The sequence below is a fragment of the Theropithecus gelada genome, chromosome 9 (genome assembly GCF_003255815.1).
Source record: "Theropithecus gelada isolate Dixy chromosome 9, Tgel_1.0, whole genome shotgun sequence".
Classification (NCBI taxonomy): Eukaryota; Metazoa; Chordata; class Mammalia; order Primates; family Cercopithecidae; genus Theropithecus; species Theropithecus gelada.
This window is the reverse complement of record NC_037677.1, coordinates 94256393-94270346: the sequence shown is the minus strand read 5'-3', so window position 1 is coordinate 94270346 and position 13954 is coordinate 94256393. Positions and strand designations below refer to the sequence as shown.

Here is a 13954-nt window from a genome sequence, read left to right as displayed (position 1 = left end):
GACTGTAATTTCTGTGTGTCCAGCATCTAGCACAAACGAGGTACCAACAAATGTTCCTTGAATGAGTGCATGCGTGTCAATTTCCTCTTGCAGCACAGAATTCACATCTCTTTCAACAAAAGCCCCAGAACAATGCCCATTTCTTTTTTATTTTTCTTCTCTTTATTTTTTTTTTATTGTAATTTTATTTTATTTTTGAGATAGGGTCTTGTTCTGCTGCACAGGCTGCAGTGCAATGGTGCAATCACCGCTCACTCTAACTCCTTGGCTCAAACAATCCTCCTGCCTCAGCCTCCAGAGGAGCTGGGACTACAGGCACACACCACCACACACAGCTATTTAATTTTTTTTTTTTTTTTTTTTGGAGATGGAGTCTCACTCTGTCACCAGGCTGGAGTGAGGTGGCACAATCTCGGCTCAATGCAACCTCCGCCTCCCAGGTTCAAGCGATTCTCCTGCCTCAGTCTCCCAAGTAGCTGGTACTGCAGGCACACGCCACCACGCCCGGCTAATTTTTGTATAGTAGAGATGGGGTTTCACCATGTTGGCCAGGATGGTCTTGATCTCTTGACCTCATGATCCGCCTGCCTCAGCCTCCCAAAGGGCAGGGATTACAGGCGTGAGCCACCATGCCTGGCCAATTTTTTTTGTTTTGTTTTGTTTTGTTTTTGGTAGAATGAGGTGTCGCTATGTTGCCCAGGCTGGTCATGAATCATTTCTTAAAACAATGACTGTGAAACCACCAAGAATGAACTGGACAGAAATTCTGCCCTCTATGAACTCTTAGTTCAACAGGGGACGCTGACTTGATTAAGCCATGATACAAAGCAGGGGATCCTATTCTAACAGTAGGAGCAGAAAGAAGAGGCAGACTTAATCTGAATAAGAGGATGGGGAAAGTTTTCTGTTCAACAATGTAGTATTTAAGCTAAGGAGTCCCCACCCTTCTTAAGAAGAATACATTTTTTTTTCTTTAACGTCCTGAGTACCGATCAGGCACAGTGGCTCACACGTGTAATCCCAGCACTTTGGGAGGCTGAGGTGGGCAGATCACCTGAGGTCAAGAGTTCGAGACCAGCCTGGCCAACAAGGTGAAACCCCGTCTCTACTAAAAATATAAAACTAGGCCAGGCACAGTGGCTCACGCCTGTAATCCCAGCAATTTGGGAGGCCAAGGCGGGCGAATCACAAGGTCAAGAGACCTAGACCATTCTGGCTAACACAGTGAAACCTGGTCTCTACTAAAAATACAAAAAAACTAGCCAGGTGTGGTGGCGGGCGTCTGTAGTCCCAGCTACTTGGGAGGCTGAGGCCGGAGAATGGCATGAACCCCGGAGGCGGAGCTTGCAGTGAGCCGAGATCGCGCCACTGCACTCCAGCCTGGGCAACAGAGCTAGACTTGGTCTCAAAATAAATAAATAAATAAAAATGAAAATTAGCTGAGCATGGTGACACATGCCTGTAATCCCAGCTACTTAGGAGGCTGAGACAGGAGAATTGCTTGAACCCAGGAGGCGGGGGTTGCAGTGAGCCGAGATCGTGCCACTGCACTCCAGGCTGGGCGACAGAGCAAGACTCCGTCTCAAAAAAATAATAATAATATATATATCCTAAGTACCTGAAATTCTCCCACTGGTAATTTACTCCAAATAAACTAAAATTAAAACTAAATTTTAGTTTATTTGCAATTCCTCCTCCTTGGCCTCAGGCTGACAGTGGAGAGTAGTAGTATTTGTTTTCTCTTCCAGCAGCTATAGAATTGAGGGATATTATTCAAGAACTTCTAGACATTATTTGGAGGGAATATTGGAGGATACAAGAAGGCTCTAAAAACCAGAAAGGGACAATAGTCATGGCCAGTATCAATGAACAAAGGCCTCCCCTTATAATTAAGAGACAGACCAGCTTGACTGTGCTCTCTCGAGTCTAATTCTGATTTTTCCATAATCAAATTCTAGTTCCTTCTTTCCCTCCTCCAGCATTCTGCCTCAACTCCTGGTGCTACTGATGTTTTCCCCTGGATAGCAGACAGGTGGAAGAGACTAAGGGAGAAAATTAAATAATCACTGAGGATAATAACTTACCTTGACATTTTGCAGAGGTTAGTATTTACATCAACAAGCAAGTAGTGTTTATGGCCCACATGCTTGACTTACAAACCTCACTGTGGCCCTTGGAGAAATACTAGGTGGAAATGCTGAGAACAGGCTGGAGAAATGAGGCAAGAGAGAAGGGACTGTCTAAGCATGCCTCTTCCACCAGATGGCTCCCTTGCCCACTCTTATGGAGAAATATGGCGTTTCAGAAGCATCTCTTTCAACTTCAAGTTTCTGGCTTTAAGCTCTTGTGCCAGCCTCAATGCACTTCTCACCATTTCCACACTATGCTAGATATTTTCATGCTTCTAGCTGCATTAGTTATCTCTTGCTGTGTAGTGAAGTATTTCAAAACTTAATGACTTAATAAAACAACAATAAGCATGTATTATCTTACAGTTTTTTGGGTTCTGGGTGTTTTTAGTCAAAATCAAGAGCAGCTTGGTGATGGTTTTGGCTCAGGCACTTTCTTTTTTTTTTTTTTTTTTTTTTTTTTTTGAGACGGAGTCTGGCTCTGTCGCCCGGGCTGGAGTGCAGTGGCCGGATCTCAGCTCACTGCAAGCTCCGCCTCCCGGGTTTACGCCATTCTCCTGCCTCAGCCTCCCGAGTAGCTGGGACTACAGGCGCCCGCCGCCTCGCCCGGCTAGTTTTTTGTATTTTTTAGTAGAGACGGGGTTTCACCGTGTTCGCCAGGATGGTCTCGATCTCCTGACCTCGTGATCCGCCCGTCTCGGCCTCCCAAAGTGCTGGGATTACAGGCTTGAGCCACCGCGCCCGGCCGAGTCTTGCTATGTTGCCCAGGCTGACCTTGAACTCCTATAAGGTTGAGAAGGAAAGATAGCTTAGAGCAGTCTGAACTTTGTGTGATGTATGCACAGTTCATTGGCTCAAAGACATGAGTATGGGACTTCAGTCATGCCTTCCACACCCACACTTTAGGGCAATGGTTTCTTTCCTTTCTTTTCTTTCTTCCTCCCCCCTCCCTCCCCCTCTCCCTTTCTTTCTTTCTTTCTCTCTCTCTCTCTCTCTCTCTCGACAGAGTTTCTCACTACAACCTCCACCTCCTGGGTTCAAGTGATTCTCCTGCCTCAGCCTCTCGAGTAGCTGAGATTACAGTCATGCGCCACCATGCTGGGCTAATTTTGTATTTTTAGTAGAGACAGGGTTTCTCCATGTTGGTCTTGAACTCCCGACCTCAAGTGATCCGCCTGCCTCAGCCTCCCAAAGTGCTGGGATTACAGGTGTGAGCCATCGTGCCTGGCGGGTTTTTTTCTTTTAAAAATTTTTTATTTTTTGGCCGCACTGTGGGTGGTTCACACCTGTAATCCCCCAGCACTCTGGGAGACTGAGGCAGGAGGATCACCTGAGGCCAGGAGTTCAAGACTAGCCTGGGCAACATAGAAATAACCTATCTCTAAAAAAATAATAATAATTTAAAAAGAAATCTTCAGGGGTTCCTAGGAAAACCTGGAGGCAATTGTTAAGACATTTTATCCTGACTAGCTACTTCACCCATTACCTTCAAGTTCCTGTGAACTTGAAGTGTAACATGACACTGTTACATCTACATTGGAAATATGTTAGGTCAACTGAGATAAGAATTTGGGATACAAAGTACAATGTATAGCCAATCTATAACTTGTTATTTTAATGTAAATTCTTGGTAAACAAGTTAGGAACTGCCTCTTTTCCTTTAAAAACCTACTTGCAGGCCAAGCGCAGTGGCTCGCACCTGTAATCCCAGCACTTTGGGAGGTCGAAGTGGGCAGATCACCTGATCCCTGTCTTTTTTTTTCGGAGACAGATCACTCTGTCTCAAAAAAAAAAAAACCCAAGACAAAACCCAGGAAACAAACAAACAAACAAACAAACAAACAAAACCCTATAAAAAACCTTTCATCGAGGTAGAGCAGCAGCTTTGTTTCTTTGCTTCACTGCTGTCTCCCTAGCACTTAGAACATATAGTACGTGCTCAATTATGAATGAGTGCCTGACTGAATGAAGATACATAGATGAGATTCCTCCAATCTCACAACCGGTTCAGAGTAGACACTCAATGAGTGACTGACAGGAAGGTTGCTGTTTTGAAAGCGCCCAAATCCAGTAAGCCAATTGGAAGCTAAGCGCGGCGCTGGGATAGTAGGGGCAGAGGAAGTGTCTGACCCAAGGTTGGGTCCTGGAGCATGCGCAGTCTTCACAGAAGGTGACGGGGAGAAAAATGTGGAGGCAGCGATTGCGTAGGAGCAGGTTCTGATTGGCTACTGTTCGCGCGCGAGGGGCCGCGCCTATTCGTAGCCAAGTAAACAGGGCAGGTTAGGGGCGGGGCCAAGGAAGCGTCGCGACGTGGTTGGCCGGCCGGGGCCTAGGGGATGTCGCGGATTGGTCGCGGCCGCGAGCGCAGTGGTGTGCAGCGCACCGGGTCCCGGAGCCGGCTGACTGAGGGATGGACGAGACGAGCCCACTAGTGTCCCCCGAGCGGGCCCAACCCCCGGACTACACCTTCCCGTCGGGCTCGGGTGCTCACTTTCCGCAGGTGCCCGGAGGCGCGGTCCGAGTGGCGGCGGCGGCGGCGGGCTCGGGCCCCTCTCCTCCGGGCTCGCCGGGCCACGACCGGGAGCGGCAGCCTCTGCTGGATCGGGCCCGGGGCGCGGCGGCCCAGGGCCAGACCCAAACCGTGGCGGCCCAGGCCCAGGCTCTCGCCGCTCAGGCCGCGGCGGCAGCGCACGCCGCTCAGGCCCACCGCGAGCGGAACGAGTTCCCGGAGGATCCCCGGTTCGAGGCGGTGGTGCGGCAGGCCGAGCTGGCCATCGAGCGCTGCATCTTTCCCGAGCGCATCTACCAGGGCTCTAGCGGAAGCTACTTCGTCAAGGACCCTCAGGGGGTGAGTGCCGGGGTGGGTTCCGCTGCCGCGGGCTGGAGACCGGCGGCGGCGCTCCTGGGGAGTTTGAGGCTTCGCACAGCCAGAGGGAGAAGGGAGAAACTTCACAGTACCAGCCCCTGGCAGGATTTAGGGATGCCACTGAGGCCTGGAGCTGGGGACGCTCTGTGGAATGGAGAAATAAATCAGAACCTACTTGGTGGGGGAGGAGTGAGCGGAAAATGAAAAGAGGAAATTGACCAGATACGGGCCGGGGGCCCAGCAGTGTGGTGGGGCAATCCGCCGCTGGACAGAGACTGCTTTCTAGTAGGGTACTTAGCTTCACACTACTGAGACTGCTATTCGGCCGCTGACTTACAGATTTGGGGCTTTAGGCCTGTTCTCTATTTTTGGACCGACCGAACCAGTGTGTCGCTGTTCACGGAGGAGGATGGGTGACCCATCAGGGGATCTGATAATTCTGTTCCAGCCTTCTGTGTTGTGGGGGATGTCCCTGCCACCGTCCCAGCTCTTATTAACAGACGTTGAAGAAAGAGTGGGCGGACTCACCAGTTTCATCTGCCCTGGTTGTTGCTCACTTCTGGGAAAGGGTTCAGATCCTTTTTGGCGGCTCCAAAGTTTAGATAGAACTTGGAGTTTAGAAACATGGGGCCGTCAGCTACTTTTTCTTTCATTTCTCTCCCAAGGCTATCAATAGCCTGCTTTTCAGCTAAGGCAGAGTGTTTGCTGACCTTTATTTTGTCCCCTGCCTATATATAAAGGGAGATGGTGATAGGATGGGGCATGGAGTGACCAGAGCATCTGAGAAGTGACCTTTATCCTTTTGAGAACTGCAGAATTTAAGAAATATCAAGTCTTCCCTGTTTTCAGGGAAGTTTCAGGGAAATTTTCAGGTGTGCTAGAATGGGTCATTGGAAAGATGTATTGTTATTTAAATTAAGGGTGTCAAAGTTGCCTCAGGTTTTCCCTGACATCTCTCTTATGTGAACTCTTTAGATGGCCAGGGTGCTGTTTCGATAGGAGTCCTTAGTGGCCAGGATGGGCTGTTACTTGTAGCTCTTGGTTCGGTTCATTGAATGATCTAGTTATTCACTCAGAGTTTGAGTTGTCCCTGAATTAATCAAGAATTAGAGAACAAACAGTTTACATAAACTGAGTTGAGGAAAGCTTTGAGAGTAATAAGTCTTTCAAATTTTCTTTTCTTTTTTTCTTTTTTTTTTTTTGAGACGGAGTCTTGCTCTGTCGCCAGGCTGGAGTGCAGTGGCACGATCTCGGCTCACTGCAACCTCTACCACCAGGGTTCAAGCAATTGTCCTGCTTCAGCCTCCTAAGTGGCTGGGACTACAGGCGTGTGCCACCATGCGCAGCTAATTTTTGTATTTTTAGTAAAGACGAGGTTTCACCATGTTGGCCAGGATGGTCTCGATCTCTTGACCTTGTGATCTGCCCACGTCGGCCTCCCAAAGTGCTGGGATTACAGGTGTGCCACCGCACCCGGCCTCCAAGTTTCTTTTTTTTTTTTTTTTTTTTGAGACGGAGTCTCGCTCTGTCGCCCAGACTAGAGTGCAGTGGCCGGATCTCAGCTCACTGCAAGCTCCGCCTCCCGGTTTACGCCATTCTCCTGCCTCAGCCTCCCGAGTAGCTGGGACTACAGGCGCCCGCCACGTCGCCCGGCTAGTTTTTTGTATTTTTTAGTAGAGACGGGGTTTCACCGCGTTAGCCAGGATGGTCTCGATCTCCTGACCTCGTGATCCGCCCGTCTCGGCCTCCCAAAGTGCTGGGATTACAGGCTTGAGCCACCGCGCCCGGCCCAAGTTTCTTAAATAAAAGAACTTGCAAGCTCAAGTGGGAACCATCATTTCTAGAAGCAAAGAAATGTGAGTGCCAGATGCTTTCTTTCTTTCTTTCTTTTTTTTTCAAGAAAAGGTCTCACTCTGACACCCAGGCTGGAGTGCAGTGGTGCAGTCTCATTGCTCACTGCAGCCTTAGCATCCGGGCTCAAGGTCCTCCCACTCAGCTTCTGAGTAGCTGGGACTACAGGCATGCACCACCACACCTGGCTAAAAATTATTTTTGGTAGAGACAAGAGTCTCACCATGTTGCCCTGGTTGTTCTCAGACTCCTGGCTTCAGGCAACCATCCTCTTGCCTCAGCCTCCCAAAGTGCTGGGATTACAGGTGTGACCCGCCATGCCTGTCCTTTTTTTGTGGGCAGAGGGTATTTTTAGTTTGTTGGCAAATGTAAGAAGGGGCTAAGATTATCTTTGATAGGTACAGGATAAGGAGGAATATTTTTGTTTTTCTTTCATGACACTGTTACAGCTGCATTGGAAGTGGGTGAGGTCAGCTGAGAAGTGAGCTGGTGCTTTAACAGGTGGAAGTAATGTGATCTCTTATATCTACCTGGCAGGTAAAGTACTACCATCTCAGTACATAGGCCGCAGAGGACATACCATAGGTATGTTACTTGGTGATTTAGGGATTCTGGTCTCTAAAACTTCCTGGCCACTATCCTTTCTTATAGGGGATGTCAAAACACAGATGCCCTGACAAAACTTTTTGATGTACCCATACTGCTTCCAGTGAAGCAAATGTGATTTAGAACAAAGGGCACTTTCTAAATGCTTGAGGTGGGTTAGACTGGCCCACAGACTTACTGTAGTTGGAATTGTCATCTTTGGCTCTCCTCCAAATGTATTTACTTTATTAAACAAATACTTACATAGCATTTACTATATTCCTTTCAGTGCTTTACAAATAATAACTCACTTAATCTTTATAACCACCCTTGAAGGTAGGTACTGTTATTATCCCCACAGGTGACGACACAGACCCATGGTATAACTAATTTTTCCAAGGTCTCACACATAGTAAGTGGTAGAGGCAGGATTGGGCCAAGGCAGGTTGGCTGTGGAGTTCATGTTCTCACCACTATTCTTTGGTCCCTCGGACTCAGTCATCAGAATTTTCAGATTCTGGCCAGGCGCGGTGGCTCACGCCTGTAATCCCAACACTTTGGGAGGCCGAGGCAGGCGCATCACTGGAGGTCAGGAGTTCAAGACCAGCCTGGTCAACATAGTGAAACCCCTATCTCTACTAAAAATACAAAAATTAGCTGAGCACTGTGGCAGGCACTTGTAATCCCATCTACTCGGGAGGCTGAAGCAGGAGAACTACTTGAGCCTGGGAGGTGGAGGTTGCAGTGAGCCGAGATCGCACCACTGCACTCTAGCCCGGGCGACAGAGACTCTGTCTCAAAAACAAAACAAAACAAAACAAAATTTCTTTTTTTTTTTTTTTTTTTGAGACGGAGTCTCGCTCTATCGCCAAGGCTGGAGTGCAGTGGCGGGATCTCGGCCCACTGCAAGCTCCGCCTCCCGGGTTCCCGCCATTTTCCTGCCTCAGCCTCCCGAGTAGCTGGGACTACAGGCGCCCGCTACCTCGCCCGGCTAGTTTTTTGTATTTTTTAGTAGAAACGGGGTTTCACCGTGTTAGCCAGGATGATCTTGATCTCCTGACCTCGTGATCCGCCCGTCTCGGCCTCCCAAAGTGCTGGGATTACAGGCTTGAGCCACCGCGCCCGGCCAACAAAATTTCTAAATTCTCTTCTCAGCTACTGTATTGGTTAGTATTGAATTTGGCTATATGTGACAGAGATTTTAAAATAATGATGATTTGAAGAAAGGTTCATTTACGCCTCATGTAAAAGAAGTCTATAGGCTAGCTGCTCAGGCATGCTCAGGGCTGGCATGACATTTCACTTTACTGGGGACATAGGGTTCTTCCTGCCAGCTGATCAGCCATGCTTAGAATGTGGCTTCTACTCCGTGGTCCAAGATGGCCGCTCAAGCTGCAAACATCTTGTCTGCTTTTCAGCCAGCTGGAAGAAGGAAAGGGAAAGGGTTAATATGCCCCCATCCTTTAAGGCACTTCGTAGAAGTTGTAGGAGACTCTTCTACTTATATCCCATTGTCTAAAACTTAGCTGTAGTAGTGGCTGGAAACTATAGCCGTTTTTTGTTTGTTTGTTTGTTTGTTTTTTTGCTCAGGTACAAATCATGGGTCTGTGTCCAGGGAACAAGGGGGAACAGAGATTGGGAGAACCAGCACTTTCTGCGACAGCCACTTTTGGATCTTAGACAGTCTGAAAGATTCTTGAAGATAACAGCCTTGGTCCCATTTCTCAATTTTGGATGATTTCTGTCTCAGTGGGGTCCAGGAACAGATGGAAAATGCTAGAAGTCATGGGGAGAGTACACACATTACTCCTCCTCACTTACCTCCTTGTGCTTCAGGTCTCATGCTCACTCAACTGCAAAAGGATTTTTTGAGCTTTTTCTCTTTTGCGTGGAGTAATACTAGATGTTCACATTGCCAAGAATCATAGGACAGCATGTGACTCACTAGGTTAAGAGGATTAAATGACATATCACACACGAAAGCCCCTGATGTAGTTCCTGGCACTTAGTGGGGGCAGCTCAATCAGAGTGTTTTGGGTTTTGTTTTTAAAAACATTCCTATTAACTGCTGAATTAGGGTTTTTTGGGTGCATGGCATTGAATAAGGCTATAAGAGTTGGTAGATGATGCTTAAAATCTCAAGACCTACATGTATGACATACAAACTTGACTGCCTCAACGTTTTAGTAAAATAATTTTATTATATTTTATTTTATATATATATTTGAGACAGTGTCTCACCCTGTCGCCCAGGCTGGAGTGCAGTGGCACAACCTTGGCTCATTGCAGCCTCGGCCTCCCAGTGTTGGGGTTACAGGTGTGAGCCACTGTGCCTGGATGGTTTTATGTATTTGGACAAGCCCTTCCCTTCCTTTTGTAAGAATGAACTTGTAAATAAGGCTTCTCTACCTAAATAACTAAATCAAGGACTGCTATTTTCCTCTAATCTATACCGTAGAATACAGCGGTTCTTAGAGTGTGGCCCAGGGACCTTGACCTCTGGGAGTTCCTTTTTGGGGGTCCACAGGTCAAAATTATTTTCATCATAATTCTAAGACTTTATTTGCCTTTTTCATTCTCACTTACTTATGAGTGGAGAGTGGAGATTTCCAGAGACTACATGATGTGTGATGTTGAAATAGATTGAATACTAAGATATGAGAATACAGTTGTCTTCAATTAAGACATTAGAGAGATTTGCAAAAATGTAAAATAGTGCCAGTCTTCTCACTAAAATATCTTTTGAAAATATAGTTTTTTTTTTTTTTTTTTTTTTTTTGAGACGGAGTCTCGCGCTGTGTCACCCAGGCTGGAGTGCAGTGGCGCGATCTCGGCTCACTGCAAGCTCCGCCTCCCAGGTTCAGGCCATTCTCCTGCCTCAGCCTCCAAGTAGCTGGGACTACAGGCGCCCGCCACCACGCCCGGCTAGTTTTTTGTATTTTTAGTAGAGACGGGGTTTCACCATGTTAGCCAGGATGGTCTCGATCTCCTGACCTCGTGATCCGCCCGCCTCGGCCTCCCAAAGTGCTGGGATTACAGGCTTGAGCCACCGCGCCCGGCCGAAAATATAGTTTTTTAAAATAAAAATATGTCATTTATGTTAACATGCAATGGGTTTATTTGTATTATTATTAATGAATTATTAATAGAATAAATATAATTTTATAATAATACAAATAAAATAAATTTATAGATTAGTATTTATTAAGTATTAAGTATAGTTAAAATGAATACTTAATTATTAAGTATAGTTTGTTCAAAATTGAAGCACTTGTTTTAATTTTGAAGGCAAATATAGCCTTTACCCACATTAACAAATGCTTTTTGGAGTCCTTAATAATTTTTTTTTTTTTTGAGATGGAGTCTCACTCTGTCACTCAGGCTAGAGTGCAGTGGCATGATCTCGACTCACTGCAACCTCTGCCTCCTGGGTTCAAGCAGTTCTCCTGCTTCAGCCTCCTGAGTAGTTGGGATTACAGGCGTGCCCACCAGCATGCCCAGCTAATTTTTGTATTTTTAGCAGAGACAAGATTTCACCATGTTGGCCAGGCTGATCTCAAACTCCTGATCTCAGGTGATCCACCCGCTTTGGCCTCCCAAAGTACTGGGATTACAGGCATAAGCCACCGTACCCAGCCTAATTTTTAAGAGTTTAAAGGGGTCTTGAGACCAAAAAGTTTGAGAACTGTCCACTTCATGTTTACCAAACTTTAAAAGAAGACTTTTATGAAAGGTCATTTCTGTATATTTCACTGTGTGATATGAATGATATGCTTGAACTGTCTTACATTTTAGGTTCTGGGAGAAAGGGCCTCTTTTAGCATAGCATGACGCCCTCCTTCTTGCCACTGCTGGTTAGATATAGGACCCCCCTCGGTTCCAGGTTCCAGTAATTTTTTGTTGTTGTTAGCTTGTTTTGAGAGGGGGTCTAGCTCTGTTGCCCAGGCTGGAGTGCAGTGGCGTGATCTCGGCTCACCGCAACTTCCACCTCCCGGGTTCAAGCAATTCTCCCGCCTCAGCCTCCTGAGTAGCTGATACTACAGGCACATGCCACCATGCCTGGCTAATTTTTTCCATTTTTTTGTAGAGACGGGGTTTCACCATGTTGGCCAGGCTGGTCTTGAACTCCTGATCTCAAATGATCCACCTGTCTTGGCCTCCCAAGTGCTGGGATAATAAGTGTGAGTCACTGCACTGGGCTGAGGTTCCAGTAGTTGGTTGTGGGTTCTGACACCAGCTGGTGCATGGCCTCTTGCTTTCTTGTGTGATTTGGTTTTTATTCCCAACTTCATGAACTGCTACTGCTTAAGCTCTCTGTACCTCACCCCTCCTTTGTTAAAGAGGGGAGATTAGTAAATGGGTGTTAAGAAAAGTTGTTTTTATAATATTGGCATCAAACTGACGCTCTCTCCTAGATATAATAAAGGAATTGAAAATCTATTAAAGAAGAGAGTGGATAGTGAGGAAAAATCAGGCAGTAGTTGTTTTCTTTTCCAGCTAAATGCTGGTGGGTGTCTTTCCAATTTGAGTGTTTTAGAGTTTGTTCTCTGTGAGGAGGACAAATGAGGAGAGTATTCTTGATTATTCGGGAGCATAGTTGATTTTATGAAGTGAACATTGGAAATTAGGCCAGAGGCTATTTTACCTCTCTGTCTAGGAAAGCCACCAAATGCCTGCAGAATGCTTGTACATCGTTCTGCACAGGCTAGGTCCTGAGCAAATGCTAAGAGAATTGAATTGAACTGAGGCCTACACTTAGTCTTGAAAGGCACTTGTCTCCCCTTCTGTCTGAATGCCCTTTTGTTCCTCCGTCCTTCATACTCTAACATTCCCTCATTGATCTAGTCCAGGCAGTATTCTTTAATGAAACCCCTGTACTACTGACGTAACCATAATTACTCATGCTTTCGGAGTCATTGAAATGCTTCTTATTCTCCTTATGGTGGAAGGAAATCGAGATGTTTGAGAGGTCAGTCTTTAAATGAGACTTGACTGCAATCTTGGCCTTCAAATTCTGCTTTCTTTTTTTTTTGTTGTTTTTAAATTTTTCTTTTTTAGAGATGGGGTCTTGCTCTGTCACCCAGGCTAGAGTGCAGTGGCATGCTCCTAGTTCACTGCAGCCTTGATCTCCTAGGCTTAAGGGATTCTCCCCGCCGAGTAGCTGGGACTACAGGTGCATACCACTACACTTGGCTAATTTTTTTTTTTTTTTGAGACGGTATTTCACTCGTTGCCCAGGCTGGAGTGCAATGGCGTGATCTCGGCTCACTGCGACCTCCACCTCCCAGGTTCAAGCGATTCTCCTGACTCAGCCTCCCAAGTAGCTGGGATTACAGGCATGGGCCACCATGCCCAGCTAATTTTGTATTTTTAGTAGAGATGGAGTTTCTTCACGTTGGTCAGGCTGGTCTTGAACTTCTGACCTCAGGTGATCCGCCCGCCTTGGCCTCCCAACCAACTCCAGGCATGATTCCTGGCTAATTTTTAAAAATCAGTGACAGAGTCTTGTGTTGCCCAAGCTGGTCTCAAACTCCAGGCCTCAGGCAATCCTGCCTTATCCTCTGAAAGTGCTGGGCTTATAGGCATGAGCCACCATGCTCAACCTTTTCTTTCTTTAAGTAGAAGTATTTACCAGTTGGCCTCAGCCCTGGTATTTTTCAGCCTCCAGTAATAGTAGGAGTGTCTTGGTCTCCCTTTCATTGGGGACCAGCTTCCTGAACTCCATAATGTGCCTCAGTTGAACTGACTGTTGGGTTCTGGGACATGCTTCAAGTTGGCTTTTGGTTTCCCTGTCTAGGTTCTGGAGGGTTACAGTGAACTCATCAGTCATTTTCTGAGTTGTGAGCCTGTTGCTACTGCTGCTTTGTTATTCAGAGGCTGGGGTTCCAGGGGAACAGAGACAGAGAAGACTGCTGAGGCCTTTAGCTAACTGCTTTGGATAAGAAAGTAATTCTGAAGATTTGTGATGTGAATATATGCATTTTGCATTTGCCAGTAAACAAGTTAGTTTGTCTTTAAGAACAAATCGATTCTGTTTGGAGGGAGAAGGAGGAGTTCTGTATTTTTCTTGTCCTCTCAAATCCTTGGAAGGCATTTTTAAAGGAGCTGGCTTCAAGATTGACCGGTTATTGTTAGCAACATGGACCTAGCCAATTCCTAATATGAGTACTGAGTTGGTGAAAGCGGATGGGTGCATATTGTCTGCTGTGACCTGCCATTCAGGAAGTGACACCCACAGGAAAATGTCTTATGACCCAGACTAGCTTGAGTAGGCTGTGGGGTGGAGGGGACAAGGAGAGTCTTATGATATGAGGATGAATCACTTGGATAGCATGTTTGCTTTTTTTTTTTTTTTTTTTGAGACAGAGTCTCGCTCTTATTGCCCAGGCTGGAGTGCAATGGCGTGATCTCGGCTCACTGCAACCTCCGCCTCCTGGGTTCAAGGGATTCTCTTGCCTCAGCCTCCCGACTAGCTAGGACTACAGGCATGTGCCACCATGACCAGCTAATTTTGTATTTTTAG

At 46.6% G+C, this 13954-nt stretch overlaps 1 protein-coding gene across 1 annotated transcript in view; it reads left to right on the top strand.

Annotated features, from left to right (window-relative positions):
- The first annotated feature begins 4482 nt into the window (after positions 1-4482).
- Positions 4483-13954, top strand: part of PI4K2A (phosphatidylinositol 4-kinase type 2 alpha) — a 37527-nt gene continuing 28055 nt past the window's right edge. The window contains exon 1 of the mRNA XM_025397385.1: positions 4483-4977. Coding sequence (XP_025253170.1) covers positions 4540-4977 — 438 coding nt within the window. The 5' untranslated portion in view covers positions 4483-4539. The remainder of the gene's footprint in view (positions 4978-13954) is intronic.